The sequence below is a fragment of the Ascaphus truei genome, chromosome 12, assembly GCF_040206685.1.
Source record: "Ascaphus truei isolate aAscTru1 chromosome 12, aAscTru1.hap1, whole genome shotgun sequence".
In the NCBI taxonomy this organism is placed as follows: domain Eukaryota; kingdom Metazoa; phylum Chordata; class Amphibia; order Anura; family Ascaphidae; genus Ascaphus; species Ascaphus truei.
Window position 1 is genome coordinate 38,090,191 of NC_134494.1, and position 20,056 is coordinate 38,110,246.

The 20,056-nt window shown below is 43.2% G+C and overlaps 1 protein-coding gene across 9 annotated transcripts in view; it reads right to left on the reverse strand.

The window, feature by feature from the left end:
- Window positions 1-19,729, reverse strand: part of CCDC73 (coiled-coil domain containing 73) — a 60,583-nt gene extending 40,854 nt beyond the window's left edge. For 3 of the 9 annotated variants that reach the window (XM_075567355.1, XM_075567356.1, XM_075567349.1), the window contains exons 1-2: window positions 19,522-19,669; window positions 12,250-12,396 (exon numbers count right to left, since the gene is read on the reverse strand). In XM_075567355.1, coding sequence (XP_075423470.1) covers window positions 12,250-12,384 — 135 coding nt within the window. In that variant the 5' untranslated portion in view covers window positions 12,385-12,396; window positions 19,522-19,669. The other 6 variants (XM_075567351.1, XM_075567350.1, XM_075567357.1 and 3 more) reach the window with 6 other exon arrangements.
- Between the last annotated feature and the right edge of the window lie 327 nt (window positions 19,730-20,056).

Here is a 20,056-nt window from a genome sequence, read left to right on the forward strand (position 1 = left end):
TACCTCAGGTGGTGGCAGTGAATAGTTATGATTTGCAATTAAGTAGGGGTTAATATTAACTCACTGTTTCCTTGCGGAGGAGAAAGGTGGGGCGGCTAGAGTAGCCTTGTGTATTAACCCTGGTTGCATATCTAAGTCACATGTTCACTTGTGTGCTGTTCGTGGCGGTGGTATATTGGGACAGATTGGGGAGAGATACAACTTATTTGAGGGACCTTTGCGGGGTGAAGAGTGAGGCAGCTTGCGGGTTGTGTATTGATCCTTGATCCTATAGAGGAGATATTGTCCATTTGATGGACCTTTGCGGAGGTGAAAAGTGGGAGCGCTTGCGAGCGTCAGTATTAACCCTTGTCCCGTATGCAGGTCGCGGGTTAGCTGGGTGTCGTACGTGACAGTGATCAAACCGGATTAATACCAAAAAGGGAAGCCAAGGATAACACTAGACCAATTATAAATATACCGAACCAGATTAATAAAACAGACTCCAGCTATGATATTATCTATAGATTCAGAAAAGGCATTCGATAGAGTGAAATGGAATTTTATGTTTAAAATGCTGGAACATATAGGAACGGGGATATGTTTAGGTAGTATATAAATACACCATATAGCAATCCGTCAGCAAGGGTCAAGGTAAGTGGGCAAGTCTCACACTCATTTAAAATATTTAATGGTACGAGACAGGGATGCCCTTTGTCATCTTTGCACTAATAATGGAGCCATTAGCAGAATCAATAAGGAATCATCCAGATATTGTGGGATTTAAAATATGTGAGAAAGAACATAAGATCACATTATATGCAGATGATGTTCTTCTGATAATAACCAACCCTCTGGTTTTGTTTCAAAGTATAATGAATGTTCTGGGCAAATATAGTCTAGCATCTCATTTAAAAATTAACTTAACAAAAACAAAGGCTCTAAACATAAGTCTTCCGTAAGAGTTGGCGGTCTAAGTTAAAGAAAACTTCCCGTTCGAGTGGAAAAATAAGAGTATAAAATATCTAGGTATAAATATAACACCAAAAGTAGAAGATTTATCCAGGCCAATTATACTCCATTAGTAAAAACAATAGAAAACAATTTAAAAGGTGGAATAAAAATATTATCTCATGGATAGGTAGAATTAATTGTATTAAAATTAATATATTGCCGAAGCTTATGTATTTGTTCCAGGCTATCCCCGTGAAAGTTTCCAAGCAATATATTACTACACTTCAAAGTAAAATTACTACATTTATTTGAGAATTTAAAAAGGCAAGGACCAATACTAAAACATTGCAAAAACATAAATCACAAGGTGGGCTACCAAACATCAACAAATATTATCTCGCTACACAAGTGAATGCCCTTTTTGAATGGTTTCACTGTACTAAAAATAAACTCTGGGTGAAAATTGAAAAGAATTATTGCAAAGAAATACAGTAGATACAAATAAGGCTCCATGGCTTAAGAAGACTGATCACCCTAGAGGTTTTTACGAACACCCCACTATTGGCGCAGCACTAACACTAACCCCAATATGTTGGAACCCTGTTTTTCCCCCACGGGCTCGACTCCGGAATAATTAAAAAGTGGAGTCAAGAGGGTGTAATAAGCCTGGGAGACCTGATGTTTTAAACACTTTCAGGACCAGGTCGAATTTAAAGAAGGGGAGAGATGGCAATATATGCACATTTTACAATATATGAACGGAAAAAAAAACAAAAAAATATATTAAGGGTGCTGAATCCTTTTGAAACAGTACTGGTTTTGCGGGGTGCAGGCAGGCACAATATATTGTATATCTATAGAGCATTACTAGAAATTAATATTGAAACTAAACCAGTGTTTGTACTAGCCTGGGAAAAAGAACTGGGTAGGGAGTACTCTGTACTCGAGTGGACACAGATATGGAGTGATGCTAGCTCTTCCTCGATATCAAATGAATATCCTAGAAAATGGATATAAGATAATGTATAGGTGGTACTACTCACCACAAAAGCTGAAAGAATGCTACTCAGGAACTTCCAATAAGTGAGGAGGTGGGAACAATGCTTCATATCTGGTGGGAGTGTAAGATAATAGAGCGGTTTTGGAATATGATATTACAGCAGATTTTTAATATTACCAAGATTAGAATCCCCAACGACCCGAGTGTTATATTGCTAAACAGAGAAGGGGCCAAGGGGCACAGAATTAGGAAATCTCTATTAATACATATGCTAAATGCAGCAAGATGTGCCATCGCGGCCAGTTGGAAAAAAATGGAGGCACCCAGTATGGGACAATGGGAGTCGAGTATGAAAGGTCATGAAAATGGAACAATAATCAAGGATAACCACTGACACTAGGTTAAAATTTGAACAATTTGGCTGCCATGGTCAGAGTTTACGGCTAATAGAGCACCGTGAGAGGATTGAGAGTGGACACATTTGCCATAGTGAGAATAATGATAATAAGGATAACCATGTTACGCTGTGCTCACCACAAACAAGACAAGACCCCTGTACTGAGATGGGAGTATGAACACACCAGCCACAGACACGGGGATCATGTCCAGAGTGTAGAGTAGTCGTGCTAGCCGGGTCTGGGGTAGAGAGGTCAGGGTAGTCGTTAATACTTGCCATGGTCGGGTTTGGAGAGTGCAGGATGGTCGAGGTGCAATGCCGTGGTCTGGGTTGGTGAGGAGCGGAGGGTCAGAGGTAGCCAAGGTCAGAGTTCCAGAAAGTAGATGGTCCAGGGGCAAGCCGGGTCGGTACACGAAGGGTTAACTAGAAGCAAGGCACAAACTGGAGCGAGGCAAGACAGGAGTGGTAAACACTGTAACACAATCTATGCTCAGCCAAAGAGCCTGTGGCTCAGCTAAGCATATATACAGTAGAAAATAAGGGTATGACCCCACAAATGTCCGGATGCTACAAAAACTTGCTATAAGGCAAACAGTCCCATAATATCCTGTGTGGTGATTAACGGAGGTGACCACAACACTGCAGCAGTATATGAAATGAATATAGGTATAACCAGGCACACGTGTATTGACTAAACCGAGGTGGGTGTTATAAGGCAGAAACTGATAGAAGTACACGGCTACACATAGAAACACATACCGCCGAGTAAATCACCAAGAAGAAAATTCTTTGATAAAGTCCCTTCACGGGATGAAACGCGTTAGAGGTTCTTCCATGTTCACTATTTTGAACCAATAAAGTTTTTTTGATACAATAACGCTTGGTTGAGTTTACGGAGGGCTAGCAGTGACCGCTGGGATCATTCTTTTGCGACCATATATATAGAGGGCTGGGCCAATCCCCATGGGGGTGGAGCGGAGGCGCGGCCTCAGCGGAAACCTGAGATAGGTGGATCGATTGAAGCACAGCTGCAGCTTGTAAAAGCAGATCGATTGTTGCCACGGAGCTCGGGAGCATCGCGCACGCGTCACGGGCATGGGCCATCACACTGGGAGCGCGCAACGTGATCCAATGCCCACCTTCGCAGCGTCACGTGCGAACCCGATCCGAAGTTCGGCCAACTGATGCCCCGCGCGTGCTCGCAGGCGCGCAAGAACACGTGCGTGGCTGCCGGGCGTCAAGGATCCTCACAAACCCGTATTATTATTTATGGGATTGACTTGTTCTAGTTTATTTAATTTTTTTTTTGACTAATTATTTTATTTAATGTTTTATTTGTCAGATTGTTAGTCTTATGCTTGTTTTTATTAGTATCAATGCTGTCAGTTTATGTGTTATTGTATATCCGGTACTCTGATTAGTTGATACGATATTATACAATAAGTCCAAGTATGGCTGACTGTAGACCGCAGAGTGGAAAGGGTAAAAACCCTGACATGGTTTAAGTTATGCTGTATTGTTTTGTATATGTTAAATATTATAAAATTGTGGATTATAAATAAAGAATTTACAAAAAAAGAGAGCGTCAGTCTCCGGTGAGAGATCCAGCCCCCCGTGAGAGCACCAGTCTCCAGTCAGACAGCACAAAAAGCTCCAAAACGCAAACTCCCCTCAAACGTGTAAAAAGAAAGAAAATAACATAGTACAAATGTGTAACAAATTTTAAATTGAGTGATAGGGACCACTGAAACCCGTGAGTACTACAAGCGCAGCCGAGCCGTCCCCTGTCACTCGCATCAAAGAAGCTGGAATCGGAGGTTTCCATTGGCCCAATCGTCATCGTCACGTCATCCGCCGAGGAACCCAGAAGTGAGACACACTACGAGACTGGAGCCAGCCATGGACGTTCGGGACACCGACACCATTAGACCCCGAGTGGTCCAAAGGCTTATTATATACCTGGAGCATGTGAGTTGAATGGGCTCACTGCTCATTTGTATTTAACTATAAAACTGATTTACACTATATAAACACCTCTATTTTGTTCTATGATCTGGAGATTTCCTGCTACACTTACTCATGATCCATACCAGATACAATCTGACAAACGCCTAAATATCGCTTCCACCACGTGAGTGAGCCTTCATAAGAGCTATAACTCAATTTTAAATTTGTTACACATTTGCACTATGTTATTTTCTTTTTACATGTTTGAGGGAAGTTTGCACTTTGGAGCTTTTTGAAGGTGTCTACCTAAGGGCTGTTGAGAAACACCCTTCAACCCGCTGCATTTCCCTTACATGGTGATATAAATACTTGCACTTAAAGTTTTAAATATTCACTTTCTAATTAAAATCTCTCCAAGACCAAACCGGCAAATCATCCAGGAAGTCACAAAGAACCCCAGAGTAACAGCCAAGGATCTGCAGGCCACTCTCGCCTTGTCTAATGTGAGTGTTCTTGACTCAACTATCAGAAAAACACTGAACAAGAATGGTGTTCATGGAAGGATAGCCAGAAGGAAACCACTGCTCTCTAAAAAGAACATTGCTGCCCATCTGAAGTTCACCAAAGAGCACATAGATGATCCACAAGATTTCTGGAACAATGTTCTCTGGACAGACGAGTGAAAGATAGAACTTTTTGGTCTCAATGAGAAATGCTATAATTGGCGAAAACACAATTGCGTTCGAACAGGAGAACCTCATTCTAACTGTCAAGCATGGTGGTGGGCGTGTGATGGTTTGGGGCTACTGTGCTGCATCAGGACCTGTACGTGTCATCATTGACACAACCATGAATTCTGCATTGTATCAGAATATTCTAAAGGAGAATGTCAGGCCTTCCGTCTGTGAGCTGAAGCTGAAGCGAAAGAGTGTCATGCAGCAAGCCAATGATCCTAAACATACAAGCTGATCTATAAAAGAAACACAGGAAACACTTAGTTGAAGTCATTGCTGCTAAAGGGGTACTGAATCTAAAGGTTCACATACTTTTTCACACATGGATATTGAATATTTAATTTGTTGGATCAGGTTATTTTTATTTATTATTAGAATTTAGATTAAGATCTAATAACATTTCAGGTTTCAAATATGTGAAAATCCTAAGTGGTTCACAAACTTTTTCTCACCACTGTGAGAACACAACAGATAGACAACAGAGGGTTGTCCTAAATGGAACTTTTTCAGGTTGCGCTAAAGTCGTGAGTGGAGTACCTCAGGGATCGGTACTGGGACCCCTGCTTTTTAACTTGTTTATTAATGACCTTGAGGTTGGCATCGAGAGCAAAGTCTCCATCTTTGCTGATGATAATACATTGTGTAAGGTAGTAGAATCAGAGCAGGGTGTAATTTCTCTCCAGAAGGACTTGGAGAGACTGGAAATGTGGGCAGGTAAATGGCAGATGAGGTTTAATACAGATAAATGTAAGGTTATGCATTTGGGATGCAAGAATAAACTGGCGACTTACACATTAAATGGGGATAAATTGGAGGAATCCTTGATGGAAAAGGATTTAGGAGTGCTTGTAGACAGCAGGCTTAGCAATAGTGCCCAAAGTCATACAGTAGCTGCAAAGGCAAACAAGATCTTATCTTATATTAAACGGGCAATGGATGGAAGGGAAGTAAACATAATTATGCCCCTTTACAAAGCATTAGTAAGACCACACCTTTAGTATGGAGTACAATTTTGGGCACCACTCCTTAGAAAATACATTCTGGAACTACAGAGAGTGCAGAGAAGAGCCACCAAATTAATAAAGGGGATGGACAATCTATCTTATGAGGAGAGGCTAGCTAAGTTAGATTAATTTACATTAGAAAAGAGACATCTAAGAGGGGATATGATAACTATATACAAATATATTCGGGGACAGTACAAGGAGCTTTCAAATGAACTATTCATCCCAAGGGCAGTATAAATGACTAGGGGGCATCCCTTAAGGTTGGAGGAAAGGAGATTTCACAAGCAACAAAGGAAAGGGTTCTTTACAGTAAGGGCATCTACAATGTGGAATTCATCACCCATGGAGACTGTGATGGCAGATACAATAAATGTGTTCAAAAAAAGAATGGACATCTTTTTAGAAAGGAAAGGTATACAGGGATATACCAAATAAGTAAACATGGGAAGGTTGTAGATCCAGGGTGTAATCTGATTGCAAATTATTGGAGTCAGGAAAGAATTTATTTTTCCCCTTAATGGGTTTTTTTGTTTGCCTTTCTCTGGATCAATAAGTAAGTATAGATATAGGATAAAGTATCTGTTGTCTAAATTTAGCATTGGTTAAACTTGACGGACGCACGTCTTTTTTCAACCTCATCTACTATGTAACTGTAGTTGACAGCAACAGATGATATCATATTAGCCCGTAGAGCATAAACTGATATGGCATTAAGAAATATGTCATGCTATTTCAGTTTATTTTGGAAAAACTTGCCTGAAAATGGCACCTGACTGGTCCTCAAAGCTTGCACTCTTTTTTTTTTTTTTTTTCAACTTAAGTTTTGTTAGAAGGTCACATGTACATCAGGCATTGCATACATTGTTATCCATCACAAAATCAGAACAAAATCCAGTGTCCATGTATTCTAGCTATGCACAGGACAGACTGGGGGGGGACATACAGACAAACAAACATCTCTAAGCTACGCGTAGGGTAAACAGGGGGGGGTGGGGAGGGGGGGAGGGAAGTATCTTCTACCGTGGTTCCGCTGCGTGCCTTATCACCTTCAGCCAATCTCTTACAGGGGGTGGCTGGGATCTCACCGGTTCCATCTGCGCCCCCCTCATGGGGCTCTCTATATCTCCCGTCTGTCTCTTATTTTTAGTGTCATTATTTGTGTTTGTGCTGCACTACCACGGGAGAACGCATTTCTCTCTATCATTGCCAGATTGTGGACCTGTTTACCCCCGGTATGTCTGTCTGGAACAGCCATGGTATCCAGACGTTTAGGTAATTTTCGCCTGTGTCTTGTACGAGGCTGGTCAGTTTTTCCATCTGACAGACCGTCCAGATTCTATTCCGAATTGCTGCTATTAATGGGATCGTATTTTGTTTCCAGCGTGCTGTGATCTCTCCCCTCACTGCCGTTGCAAAGTGGGATATCAGTTTATGGGTATGTTTGGATAGGTCTTTGTGTGGTCTGTTCAGAAGGAACAACCATGGGTCCAATGGGACCTCAACGCCTAGGATTCTAGTTAGCCAATCTTTGATTTGTTCCCAGACTCCGACTATTTTGGGGCAAGACCACAGCATGTGTAACAGGTCTGCTTGCTGTCCACATTGTCTGGGGCACAATGGGGAGTAACCGGGCAGAAATTTAGCTAATTTTGTGGGGGTGTAGTACCATCTCATCATTACTTTATATGCGTTCTCCCGTAGGGTCGTGCATATGGAGCTCTTGGAGACCGCAGTCGTAATTTTTGTCCACTCCTCTAATTCCAGCTCCTCCCCTAGGTCAGACTCCCATCTGGTCATATAACCCAGTTTTTCCGCCACTTCTACTCCCGAACCCATCACTTCTTTGTATAACTGCGATATGAGTCCCTTAGTGGTTGTCACTGAGCGACAGAGCTTTTCGTAATTTGTCAATGGGCTTATTGGTTGATATGCCTGGTAAAATGCTCTGATCTGGAGGTATCTAAAGAATTCAGCATTCGGGATATTGTTATCAGATTTTAGTAGATCAAAAGTTTGTATGCCTCTTCTACCCTCCAGATCTGTTAATCGGTTGAGATGGTTAGCTTTCCAGATTGCGAAATTAGGACCGTTCAGTCCCGGAGCAAATAATGGATTATCCCATAGGGGGGTCATACCAGATTTTTGATGGGTCAGAGAACACTTAAGCCTTGTACTCTCCCACACCGAGAGTGAGTTGGTCATTGAGGATAGCGGCCATTTGGTGCCCGATCGCACCTTTTTAGGTAGCCAGATTAGGTGTTTCAAGTCAATTGGGGAGCAAATCTCCTGTTCTATCTCGACCCATCGTTTTGAGTCCGGGTCGGCGTGCCATTGCACAATTTAGCATAATTGTGCCGCTTTATAATATGAGAACAAGCAAGGTACCGCCAGCCCCCCTGCCCCCGTTTGTCTACGCATTATCTGCTTGCCTACTCTCGCCTTCTTACCTCCCCAGATAAATTTATCTATTTCTGATTGAAGCGCGAGGGTTTCCTTCAATCGTATCGGCACCGGTAGGGTTTGGTACAGATAAAGAAGGCGGGGAAGCAGGTTCATCTTAATGCAGTGGATCTTTCCGATCCAAGAGATTTTATGAGTAGCCCATCGCCGTATGTCCCCTTTCAGGGTGCTTATTAATTTAGGGTAATTGGCCTGGTATAGCAGCTTGGCTGTCTTTGTGACGTTGATTCCCAAATATTTAATTTGATTCTGTTGCCATGCAAAATTAAAGTTGAGGGTGATCAGCTTCTCCAATGGTTTTGGCAAATTTATGTTCATAGCCTCTGATTTAGCCTGATTGATTTTGAAACCAGAGATCCTGTTAAACCTCCCGAGTAAGCCAAATAGGTTTGGCAGAGAGGTAAGGGGTTTAGCGATTTTCAGGAATACATCATCCGCATATAGTGCCACCTTATGCGACTGGCTTCCAATGACAATACCTGAGATGTCTCTACTGTCTCTAATCTGAGCAGCCAGGGGTTCCATGCACAAAGCAAAGAGAAGTGGGGAGAGCGGGCAGCCTTGTCTCGTGCCGCTTCTAATTGAAAAGGGATCCGAGACGAATCCTCGGTGGGTCACCCTCGCTGACGGATCTGAATATAGGGCCAAAATAGCTCTCGTCACCCTCTCCCCCAGTCCAAACGCTCCAAGCGTAGCCTCTAAGTATGGCCAGTCTATCCTATCAAATGCCTTTTCTGCATCCAGGCTGAGCGCCATAACTGGAATTGATCTTGTATTGGCTATTTCTAACAGATCAATGATTCGTCTGGTATTATCCGCTGCCTGCCTGCCCGTGATAAACCCGACTTGATCTGGGTGCACCAGCCTGGGAAGGACTAGACTCAAACGGTTGGCCAATAATTTAGCATAGATTTTAATGTCCGAATTAATCAGGGAAATTGGTCTATAACTACCACAATCCTGCAGGTCTTTTCCCGGTTTGGGTATTACTGAGATGGACGCTTGAAGCATATGTCGAGGGAAGGGGGTTCCCTCCAATACTTGGTTAAACATGCGTAGTAGATGAGGTGTCAATTGTTGTTTATATTTTTTATAGTAAAGATTAGAGAATCCGTCAGGACCCGGGGCCTTAGAGGGTTTCAAATTATTGATTACCTCCATAACCTCTTCCGAGGTGAAATGCTTGCACTCTTTTTAAACATAAAAGATAGCACTTTTGTCAGGGTTTTGTAAGAAATCTTATTACGTACCATTCATGTAAGGTTTTAATAACATTTTAACTCAAGAGATAAATGTGCCGCAATATTTTTTGCAATGTTTTATGTCAATTTATAGGAAAATTATTTGTATTACTGCACTGAATTTCTGGCTATATTAATGTTAATGAATATAGTTATATTTGTGGGAAAAAGACGGGTAATTCCTTTTTTGTTGTTTTTTTCCTGGGGTGGAGGGAGGGGGCAATATTGCAAGTTGATGTGCAAACATTGAATCAGAAAGCATCTTAATTTTTTTACTACATAGATGACCAAAGCTTATTATATTGTCTGCCTTTTAACTTTCAATGGGAGGGGGAGTAGAATCTTATCTGTTTCCAAATGTTATTAAAATGTGCTACTAGTATTAGTCACATTTATGCAAAGAAGACAAATTATACATGGAAAAATAATTAATCAATTTAACAAAGCAGAGGTTATTTTTCAAATGTCTTACTTTAAATTCATTATTACACACTCGTGACATGATATACAGCTCTGCAGTAGTAGAACAATACAAACATAACCAATCTTTTCAATGAAATGCTGGGGGATCGCGTGAGGCCTCTGCAACACTATACTTACCTTGATTCTGCCAGCATCACTCATGTCCATCGCAACGCGGCATCAAACGACGCCACGGGGCCATGTGACGTGACACGCGTCAAATGACGCTGCGGGTCACGTGACATGACATTACATGACCCCGCGGCATCATTTGACCCTTTAGCCTCATATATGAAAGAGGCAATTTAGATAATCAAGAATCCCCGGCGTTATTTTACACGTCCACATTTATCCGGGAAGTTTACTCTTTAATACATAATTTTACTTTACATGATTGATGCAAATAACTGATTTTATTGCTTGTGTTAAATTATGCATGTATTCTAAACTTCAGAAGTTTTTTCTCTGCAAGATGACGTGTAAAGAAAAAAAACTTCCAAACTACATTACAAAAAAAAAAAAAAATCGGGGGAAGCTGAGAATAAAGTAACAGGGAATAGAAGACCTTTATGGTGTTTATTTTTTATTACATGCCTTAGGACTACAAGCATTTAAGTGTTTTTATAAAAACACTATCATAACAATAAAAGAGGAGTCATTTGATGGTTTATTTACCCGTTCTAACCTTTACAAAGTGTCAAGTCTTCTTTAAAATGTTTGCTTCAGGCTGTAGTTTTACAAGCTGGGCAGAGGATTGGTCAGGCCCCTTAATTGTTGACCCTGAACTGATTTAGGGACAGAATACAGATGGCTTATGTTCACAAAACCAGAACTGCTGATTGCTACTTTTTGTGTTTTTGAAGAAAAAAAAAAAAAAAAAAAACTTCTACCTCCTACAAAATAACTTATTTCTCATACTACTTAATCATATCCTTCTTTCACTCTCTGGCTGTTTCATATATTACGGAGATACTCTCTATAAAATGGATACCCACATATAACAACTTTCCCCATGTAACAAAGAAAGTTATTTACAGCACAGATTTATAGCTCACATAAACATTCCACTTTAAAGTTGTTTATTTTCAGCCGTAACTTAGAACATTAAAATTACTTGGAATTTGACAGGTCTAAGCGGATATGTAATTCTGTGCAGGTTGTGATTGCTTTTACTGGATTACCCTTATAACCACACATACATATTAGTTATATTATTAATGTATTATGAAAATCGTTTATCTAGTCTTGTACGCTTATTGTTTTCCCGTTTGTCTAATAAAAGGTTTCTACAATCTGTAAAGAATCTTGAGTTTCTTCACGGATTTCTATTCTCGTTAGTTATCAAATGGATATGTAGGCCTACTGTATACATACTGCAACACGATTAATGTTAGATTCATTTATCTTAGCTTCCAGTGCCCATAACAAATATTATATAACCAACACAATGATGCATATTTAGCTAGCTATACCAACTCAATCTATATATTAATTTTACATTGCATAAACTACAGGGGGTTTCAGAGTGCAGGTCACTGGTGTCTTACCCCCAGAAGCCGTTTAAATGAGCTTAGCTTTGACAATCAAAATAAAAGAAAATTCAAATGTTGGGTCCTAGTTCTGCACAGGGATTGCCCAAATCCCTTAAAATGTATGTGTAAGGCTGCGCTTATAGTGCTAGCGAAAGCGACGCGACGTTGCGTCAAAACAAATGCATTGCTGCTGTCGCGTGCGCTTATAGTAAGCGCGATGGCTTGGATGCAATCGCTGGAAGTCATCTCAATTTGATTTATACAGCGACCGTAGCCTTTCGTCGCCGTCACTGGCACTATAAGCCTAGCCCAAGAGTGCAGCAGCGCTGAGCAAGACCCCGAGAGAGGGGGTTGAAATGTTGGCATTTTTGTTGCGCGAGTAATACATTTATTTGTTCTTTGCTTTATATTCAGAGTGCTGCTGCGTCATTTCCTCTTACACATGAAATAACTAAGACATCTTTCATTCATAAGCAGATTAAAAGGTGCGGATACATGGGACAAAAAAATTCCAGCAATTAAACTGCCGCTCCTACCCGTCCCATACGTAGTTCTTCTACAGCTTCAAATAAACTTGTTTTAAACTCTAACAGCTGGAAGGAGAGCACGGTTTCAAAAGAACCTTGGAAGGTGTAAGAAGTCGTCTCTGTTTTTATACCATCTTCATCCATTTTGTTAATGATCTGCAAAACACAATGCAGTAGTAACTGTGATTTACTGTATATAATTTACTCAAGGTTTGCCTAAATGGCTGCATTAAAGGTGCAGTCCCGGGTACTTATCTTTTTTTAATTTATTTTAAATGCAGCCATTTTATTTTTAAGATGATGTTGCAGTTCAGAGATATCAGCCTCCAAAATCACAGACTATGGCTGCCATTTTCCCCATACGTGTCAACAGGATGAAGCTTGAGTGACACATGCTTATTTTAGCATCACTATTGATGATGGAAAAGAAGAAAATAAATAAAAACGCGGTGACGTATATTTTTAAGAGTACTTGAATTTGATGTGCTTTTTGTTGCCTGCTGCATGAGACTGCCACTTTAACCAGTGGGGCTGCAAGGCTAGTGTCTCGGGGCATTCCGTCACTCACGATCACATAACCAGTACCGTGATCGCTACGTCACTGATATTGAAACGGAAGGGGGAGCAGTCATCCCCCTTCTGTTTCGTCATCAGGGCAGATCGTGTCCTGAGCGCCGGATGCGATCTCCCTTAAGAAAACAAACCTTTTTGGTGGGACATAGCTACTAGGTTATGGGGGACCCAGCGTGCAAGACCCCATGACATAATAGCTACATCCTAGGGCACTCAAAGGGTTAACTAACGAGTATTAGTGTTCAATTCTTTCACTAAATGTTTTGGCCAAAAGACTGAACTAGATGACCTACACTTGTGAGAAGAAAAAACCCTATAGAAATTAACTAAATAAGTTGTCGTGTTGGATATGCATTGGGGATTCTTTGTTGACAATAGGGAAAAGACATTAACTTCTTAAATTCATGCTAAAAAAAAAAAAAAATAACAATCTGGAAGGTATTTAACATGAACATTTATCCCATAAATAAATGATCGTTAAAGCTATATGATACATCTTACTTCTGACTACCGCTGAACATTACAGATAGGGAAAGGGGTGAATTGATCCACCATGGAAGTTGCGTTCTGCTCTCATTGAGGGGTAGAGAGAGGAGGACGGGAGCCCGGATCCTTTTTACATGAACCGATCTGCCTTAGTAGTGGTAAACTAAACACTTTTAATTTTTAATCATGTCCTTAAGATCACAATCAAGGGCAACAGCAAATTCACAATATAAATAACCAAAAACAATGTTGAAATAAATGATGATGTGCAAATGAAGCTGCTTAGCAATTTTCACTCAATGGGTCTCCAAAGGGTTAAAAGCGGGAGAATCCCGGTGGAAAGTCAGGGTCCTGAAAAACATTCACTGCCCGGGCAACTGTCGGTATAGAGGGGTACCCCAGGGCTGAGCCAATACTCAATGTGCTCACCCTGAATCCACTGCTGGTCCGTGGGGGTCCGATGGCTCTCTCCAATCCCGCACCTCACTCTGGCCCACTCCGATCCTCATTCCATTTGTTTAAACTATAAGTGTTTATGGTGTTTATATATGTATACATAGTAAAACAAGTGTTTTTATCTGTCTAGCATACTTTTTATCCACATATACTTCAATTATATGTATCAATATTAGGATCAATTAATCAATGTCATCAAGTTTAATGAGGATCAATTTGAGAATTTGCAATTAGCAAGGCTATAAATCATCATTGGACTGGTGCTGTGATATCCCTGACGAAGCCATCTAATGGTGAAACGCGTAGGAGGAGCATAGGGTTTATGCTTTCATTTGGTGCAGTGGAGCGGAGCAAGCAACACCACGAATTGGGCTCCTGGCAGCAGCACCTGCTCTAGGCTTGTTTGCCTGTATATCGGCCAATACTACTGTGGAGGAGGATCGGAGTGGGCCAGACACAGCCCAGAGACAACCGGGAAGGGTCTGTGCATCATAGCCGGAAGTGACGTCAGACCCGGACACCCGGAGGGCTGTGCGGTGCCATTTACCTGGTCAGCGTGACCGGAGTGAGCTGCGGGATTGGAGAGAGCCATCGGACCCCCACGGACCAGCAGTGGATTCAGGGTGAGCACATTGAGTATTGGCTCAGCCCTGGGGTACCCCTCTATACCGACAGTTGCCCGGGCAGTGAACGTTTTTCAGGACCCTGACTTTCCACCGGGATTCTCCCGCTTTTAACCCTTTGGAGACCCATTGAGTGAAGATTGCTAAGCAGCTTCATTTGCACATCATCATTTATTTCAACATTGTTTTTGGTTATTTATATTGTGAATTTGCTGTTGTCCTTGATTGTGATCTTAAGGACATGATTAAAAATTAAAAGTGTTTAGTTTACCACTACCCCTTTTTGACTGCGCTTGTAACTTTTTTTCTTTCTGCAGTTTATTTATTTCAATGTATAAAAAAATTCCCGGCATTACGGAGGACATCAACCTTAATACAGGACAGAGTTATCTGTTTGATGTAGACACGGAGCACAGCCAAGTCTGCCTCATTGGGAACCCCATGTCCTGATGGAGGAACGAAACCGATTGGGGAGTAAACTGAACGATTCTTTACTGGCCTGTTTACAATAAGTCGCTTTCCCCATGCCGGAGAAGATTTGGGTCCCATTCATTGAAATGGAGCTGGTCTCTTCTCCAGCAAAGGGAAGATTATTAAATATGGGCATTTAACTTGCAATGTCATGTGGGAACTTCTATTTACAGGGAAGTAAAAACTTCACATTGCGCCCCAAATATTAGACAGTGTCCCGATCAATAAGCAGTATTGTCAATTAAATGTCTGCCGCACTCCAACCAAACTATCGCTATTTTTTTAAAGTCTTGTACCTATTAAAACCAGGTGAACCTTTTGTATCTATTTCTTGGATTCCCGCCATTGTTTGACGCCTTCAGCTAATTACAGCACTTTGCAGATCAATGAATGATTTGATATATGTTTAGCGGATTATTAAAAGGAAGCTAATACTACCCCCTATTTAATGAATATATACGTATATGCAAATAAATCAAATTTTTATTGGTAAAATTCTTAATCAGTAAAAAAGGGGACACAAAATAATTGTGTACCAAGGAAAATTCACTTAAATGCACACCTCTCTATTCCATAAAATGTAACCTTTATTGCTATTAACTTAAAACATATATTATCGAGTGTTCGTGTAAGTGTAATAAAAATATATTAAACAAAATTAAACAGAGCAGTGACAATCCCTGAGATATATATTGCCACTCCTATACTTAATTAGCAATGAGATGGTAGGGATAGAGACTGCAGATCAGCGAGGTGGAAATAACCACCAATATCAACAGTTGAACAGTTTGATGAGGGAGAGCCAAATTGATCAAATAACAACTCTCAAAGTACAAACTATGAACACATATTAATGTTCAATACAGTATTAATAAGGCACAATGCTAAGATGTTGCATTGGCCACACCACGCTGTGTGTGAATGGTTGATGTATAAATATATACTTCTAATGGAGTACCACAGCATATAATGCAGCAAGGATCCTTAATATGTGTTCATAGTATGTACTTTGAGAGTTATTTGATCAATTTGGCTCTTCCTCATCAAACTGTGTTCAACTGTTGATATTGGTGGTTATTTCCACCTCGCTGATCTGCAGTCTCTATCCCTACCATTAGGGTGACCAGATTTTGAAAATGAAAAACCGGAACATTTTTTTTTTTTTACATAACAGTTTATTTATTGTAGTACACTTATACTTTACTACCATTAGTCCTTGTTACATAGTTGTGTGTGTGTGTGTGTGTTGACCTCACTAATCGAACAAAAAAAAACAGATGTGAATGATTCTGAACCCCTTAACCAGTGTCAGGATGCCGCCTCTTCACAATTTCTAAAGCAGCAATCCCGCCTGGGATCTTACCTGATCCGCAGTCCCTCAAGGTACTATACTGGAGGGGAGGTGTTCCCTACCTGTCTTCCGAGGTCTCCCGCGTGAAACTTGAGTCAGATCTGGAAGAAAGCAGGGTAGGTTACTTCGGTGTAGGTATACGGCAGATAAGATAAGACAGGGAGGGTGAGAGAGACAGAGAGAGAGAGGGTGAGAGAGACAGAGAGAGAGAGAGAGAGAGAGGGTGAGAGAGACAGAGAAAGAGCGGGTGAGAGAGACAGAGAGAGGGTGAGAGAGACAGAGAGAGAGGGTGAGAGAGACAGAGAGAGCGGGTGAGAGAGACAGAGAGAGGGTGAGAGAGACAGAGAGAGAGGGTGAGAGAGATAGAGAGGGTGAGAGAGACAGAGAGGGTGAGAGAGACAGAGAGAGAGCGGGTGAGAGAGACAGAGAGCGCGGGTGAGAGAGACAGAGAGAGGGTGAGAGAGACAGAGAGAGGGTGAGAGAGACAGAGAGAGGGTGAGAGAGGGTGAGAGAGGCAGAGAGAGAGCGGGTGAGAGAGACAGAGCGGGTGAGAGAGACAGAGCGGGTGAGAGAGACAGAACAGGTGAGAGAGACAGAGAGAGAGGGTGAGAGAGACAGAGAGGGTGAGAGAGGGTGAGAGACAGGGAGAGAGAGGGAGAGAGAGAGAGGGAGAGAGACAGGGAGAGAGAGGGTGAGAGACAGGGAGAGAGAGGGTGAGAGACAGGGAGAGAGAGGGTGAGAGACAGGGAGAGAGAGACAGGGATAGAGAGACAGGGAGAGAGAGACAGGGAGAGAGAGACGGGGAGAGAGAGACGGGGAGACAGAGAGAGAGGGTGAGAGAGACAGGGAGAGAGAGGGTGAGAGAGGGAGAGAGAGACAGGGAGAGCGAGGGTGAGAGAGAGAGGGAGAGAGAGAGGGAGAGAGACAAGGAGAGACAGAGAGAGAGAGGGTGAGAGACAGGGAGAGAGAGGGTGAGAGAGACAGAGAGAGAGAGGGTGAGGGAGACAGGGAGAGAGAGACAGGAAGAGAGAGGGTGAGAGAGAGAGGGTGAGAGAGAGGGTGGGAGAGAGGATGAGAGAGAGACAGACATAGAGAGGGTGAGAGAGAGACAGACATAGAGAGGGTGAGAGAGACAGAGAGAGACGGGGAGGGAGAGAGGGGGAGACGGGGAGGGAGAGAGGGGGAGACGGGGAGGGAGAGAGGGGGAGACGGGGAGGGAGAGAGGGGGAGACGGGGAGGGAGAGAGGGGGAGACGGGGAGGGAGAGACGGGGAGAGAGAGAGAGGGAGACGGGGAGGGGGAGACAGGGAGGGGGAGACGGGGAGGGAGAGAGGGGGAGACAGGGGGAGACGGGGAGGGAGAGAGGGGGAGACGGAGAGGGAGAGAGGGGGATACAGGGAGACACACACACACACACTGGTACGTACACACACACACAGTGGTACACACACACACACTGGTACACACACACACACAGGTACACACACACACTGGTACACACACACACACACACAGGTACACACACACTGGAGTACAGACAGAGGCAGCCACGAGCAGGCGGCTCCCCGCCTCCCCCTGCACCCACCCCCATCTCCCGCACCAAGGGGGGGAGGAGGGGGATGGGAGCGCCGGGACGCAAAGGTACAAACTGCCGCCCCCCTCCCCCGGCAGGCAGCCACGGGTTCCCGGGGCAGAATGGGGGGACACCGCGCAGACACCACTGCCCGCCCCCGCGCCCATCTCCCGCACCAAGGGGACCGCAGGGGAAGAGAGCGCCAGGACAGGAGGCAAAGGCACTAAAAACCCACCTCATATCACCCCGGGCGGGCAGAGGGGGGGAGACACCGCGCAGAGGAGCCAGGAGCGGGCAGAGACACACACCACGTGTGCTCTGCCGCAGGAAGCGGAAGCCCCACCCCCTGGTCTCGACCCCCCCCAGGCACGCTGGCCCTGCCCCCCGCCCCTCAAGCACCCTGGCCCTGCCAACCCCCTCACGGCACCCTTCTTTCTATCCATTCCCACATGCCGGGCCTTGGCGAAGGATGATGCCGGGGGCGGGGCTTAATGCCGGGACGCAGGGGATTGGCCAACAAGGTAGGAAACTGCCGGGGGGGGGGGGCTTTGTACAATGCCAGGCCGCATAAAATCAGCAAGACCCATTTCCCACGTAACACAAGCCCAACCCCTGGCATTAAAAAAAAAAATACTTACCAGCCGGGCTGCTGCAGTCTCCTCCTCCGCGCCGCCGCAGACTCGTGCACCGCGCACAGCGCACCGCAGCTTACTCGCGCACCGCCGGCGACAAAAAAAAAACGGGGACACATTGAGGAAAACCCGGGACATTTCCGGGACACACAGGAAACCCGGGACAGCTCTCGAAAAACCAGGACTGTCCCGGCAAAAGGGGGACAGGTGGTCATCCTACCTACCATCTCATTGCTAATTAAGCATATGAGTGGCAGTATATATCTCAGGGATTGTCACTGCTGTTTAATTTTGTTTAATATATTTTTATTACACTTACACGAACACTCGATAATATGTTTTAAATTAATAGCAATAAAGGTTAAATTTTATGGAATAGAGAGGTGTGCATTTAAGTGAATTTTCCTTGGTACACAATTATTTTGTGTCCCCTTTTTTACTGATTCACTTTCAGTTCACAGTTTGCACCCACTCATAATTATCGAATGACTGTTTAAGTTATTTAGCAAGATTTAAGTTGATCACTCCCTATCCCCCCTTGTTTTTAAAATTCTTAATGCCAGGTCTTGCAGCCGCTTCATTTACAGATGATATATTTCTTAGGCTATGGGTAATATTGCACACCTTGTTCTTATATATTTTGTGTTATTAGGCGTCTCTTAGATTGAGTCCATTGTGTACCCGGGTACTACGTACGTTAAGTTATTCCAGGACTGGAATACTGGCGTACTAAACAATTGAGGTATGTGCTATATTATCATTATTCATTGCCACTCGGTGCGTGTGCGATTTTATGCTGTTTTTATACACTGACTTTTTCTCATGCAAAAACATTTGGACTGCAGCAAATTCTGGTTATATACCCCGAGTGCCTTCATATCTAAGGTATTCTAATTCCTGTCTTTGGGTTTCTCGTCTAATGTTTGCTAAATTCTGTGTATAATAACTTGCACGTGTTACAAAGCCTCCACAGAAGCTGCCCACTTGCTTGTAAACTCCTGAATATCACATTGACAGTGCACAGTGTTGGAGGGTCTGTGGTCACGTTAATTTTTATTACATTTCTCACTGTGTGCCATTAACTATAGTAGTTATTTAGCCGTTACAGTTCACATACATGTAGAATTCTGCTGGTATTTTAGGTATCATGTTATGGAGGGGCCGCCAGACCCTCTCCCCCACCAGCACTAAGACAAAGTAATTAAAAGAGTTTCCCCGACACCGCCTCGGCCTATAACACCGCCCACCACAAGCTGCAGTTCATTTTTACTTCGCACCTCAAAATGGCGCTGGCAACTTCTCCAATGCGGCTACGTCACTTCCGTCAACGGTGTTTTCCCGCCCAAACGCTCCGAAGCACGGCGGCGATAGGGGAATGATCTGGTGGGCGGGACCGATGAGAGGCGGCCCCGGAAGTCACGCGTGCTGCCTTTGACGTCTTTCACACCTCCAGCCAGGGTTGCAGTGAAGCAGGGAGCTGTGCCATTACAATGAGCCATTATTATCCAGTCATTGCTACAGGCCCTAAAATAGATTCTTCTACCTGTTATTTTTAATGCTCAGAGTATTATATATTTAGTGTGTATGTGTGTGTGCTAAATATATAAAACCTAATACAAAATTGATTTGTGTGTCGTATATATATTATATGT